Below are 1,834 nucleotides of genomic sequence, written 5' to 3' on the forward strand. Positions count from 1 at the left end.
CTCCTCTCAGCATTGCCCCCTCACCGGGAGGCAGACCAGCCCTCCTCGTCCTCCTCTCAGCATTGCCCCCGGACCGGGAGGCAGACCAGCCCTCCTCATTCTCCTCTCAGCATTGCCCCCCCAGGGAGGCAGACCAGCCCTCCTCGTCCTCCTCTCAGCATTGCTCCCCCAGGGAGGCAGACCAGACTGTGGCACTGAGGCTTGTGTTGGCCTCCTCCCTGGAGCTCCCCTCTGTCTGCCTCCAGCCTCACCTCTGAGCCTGTTCCTGAAGTGACGGTGCCATCTGCCGATGCCCACAGACCCTGCTCACCGACCAGACCCCAGACTGTTCCCAACCCCCACTTTCTCCCCCATCCCTTGGTGATTGCGTTAGTCTGCTTTTGTGTCAATATAAAGAAATGCCCAGGGCTGGATAATTTACAAAGAAAAGAGGCTTAATTGGCTCGCGGTTCTCCAGGCTGTACAGGAGGCATGGTGCTGGCATCTGCTCCTTGGGAGGCCTCAGGAAGCTGCAGTCATGGTGGGAGGCAAAGCAGGAGCAGTAGCAGGAGACAGAGAAGGGGAGGCTCCCAGACTCTTAAGTGACCAGATCTTGTGGGAACTGACTGAGCAGGAACTCACTCACCGGGGGAGGGATGACGCGAAGCCATTCATGAGAGATCTGCCTCCAGGATCCAGTCACCTCCTACCAGGTCTCACCTCCAACACTGGAGGTCACATTTCAACATGAGGTTTGGGAGGGACACAGGTCTAAACCATATCAGTTATCAGCTTAGTCATCGAGTTAAGGTTTCAAAGCAAAAGTGCCAGTGTTGACAGCTCTCACTGCCCCAGGCATCTTCTGTAGTGCGAGCTGTGCCCTCACTCATGACCACGCTGTGTGGGCTCATCCTGGCCGGGGCTGGTCTTGGCCGTGCTGAGCATAGATGAGGTCCTTGGGGCCTGCCGTGACCCTGTTCCCCTGCATCCTGCGCTGGCTCTGTTGTCGCGTTGTGTAAAGCCTCACGGTGTGTGGCGTTCTCCTGCAGTGACGGGGAAGGCAGTTTCTTGTTCTGCAGCTTTTACCATGAGCTCTCTCAAGACTGGTGGGTTTGCACTTGGGCTTGTGGGGCTGGTGGGCAGACGTTCCCTGGGCCTTCCAGCCTTCAGCTTCACGGGGGGGACGCGGAGCCCCATGCTGACCCAACTGTTGTCCTGTGCTTCCCACAGACCCAAGAAGCTTCGCTTCCACCCAAAGCAGCTGTACTTCTCCGCCAGGCAAGGGGAGCTTCAGAAGGTGCTCCTCATGCTGGGTAAGTGCCTTCCTGCCACCCGGGCACACGCGACCGGCCCTGTGGCACTGAAAGAAGCCGAGAGCCGTTGTTGCCCCTTCCTCGGAAGGCTGGCCTCGTTTTGGTTTTCTGTTTCTGTGTCTCTGAGTTCTCTGATGAGTGCGAAGAGGTCGCCCACTGCTGTTGAGGCTTTTTATGGTATTCATATTCAGTTATGCAGGACGGTAGAACTATTCTCTACGAAGTTCTAATCTTTAAAAAGGAATTAGGAATGCGATTATTAAATCAAGCAGAAATGTAGATTAAGGAAAAGCAAAACTAGTGAGTTGGGGCCCTGCTGAGATGTGTGGTGATGACGGCAGCTGATGTCTCACCTGTGCTGATCACAGCAGCTGTGGTGTGGACAAAGTAGGATTCGGCTATAGGTATTTTATAACAGGCAAACCGATTGCATCAGATTTCTAATACCCAACAGCGTGCTTGTTAGATAATCAGAGTAGATAGAGCCTTCCCAGTGATCATCTGGTCTCTGAGCTCACAGCTCTAGGCTTGATTTCTCTGAC

At 55.0% G+C, this 1,834-nt stretch overlaps 1 protein-coding gene across 1 annotated transcript in view; it reads left to right on the plus strand.

Moving 5' to 3' along the window:
• Nucleotides 1–1,834, plus strand: part of EHMT1 (euchromatic histone-lysine N-methyltransferase 1) — a 184,275-nt gene that overhangs the window by 123,731 nt on the left and 58,710 nt on the right. The window contains exon 14 of the mRNA XM_011985185.1: nucleotides 1,210–1,292. Coding sequence (XP_011840575.1) covers nucleotides 1,210–1,292 — 83 coding nt within the window. The remainder of the gene's footprint in view (nucleotides 1–1,209; nucleotides 1,293–1,834) is intronic.

This window comes from Mandrillus leucophaeus, unplaced genomic scaffold, assembly GCF_000951045.1.
Source record: "Mandrillus leucophaeus isolate KB7577 unplaced genomic scaffold, Mleu.le_1.0 Scaffold28, whole genome shotgun sequence".
Classification (NCBI taxonomy): domain Eukaryota; kingdom Metazoa; phylum Chordata; class Mammalia; order Primates; family Cercopithecidae; genus Mandrillus; species Mandrillus leucophaeus.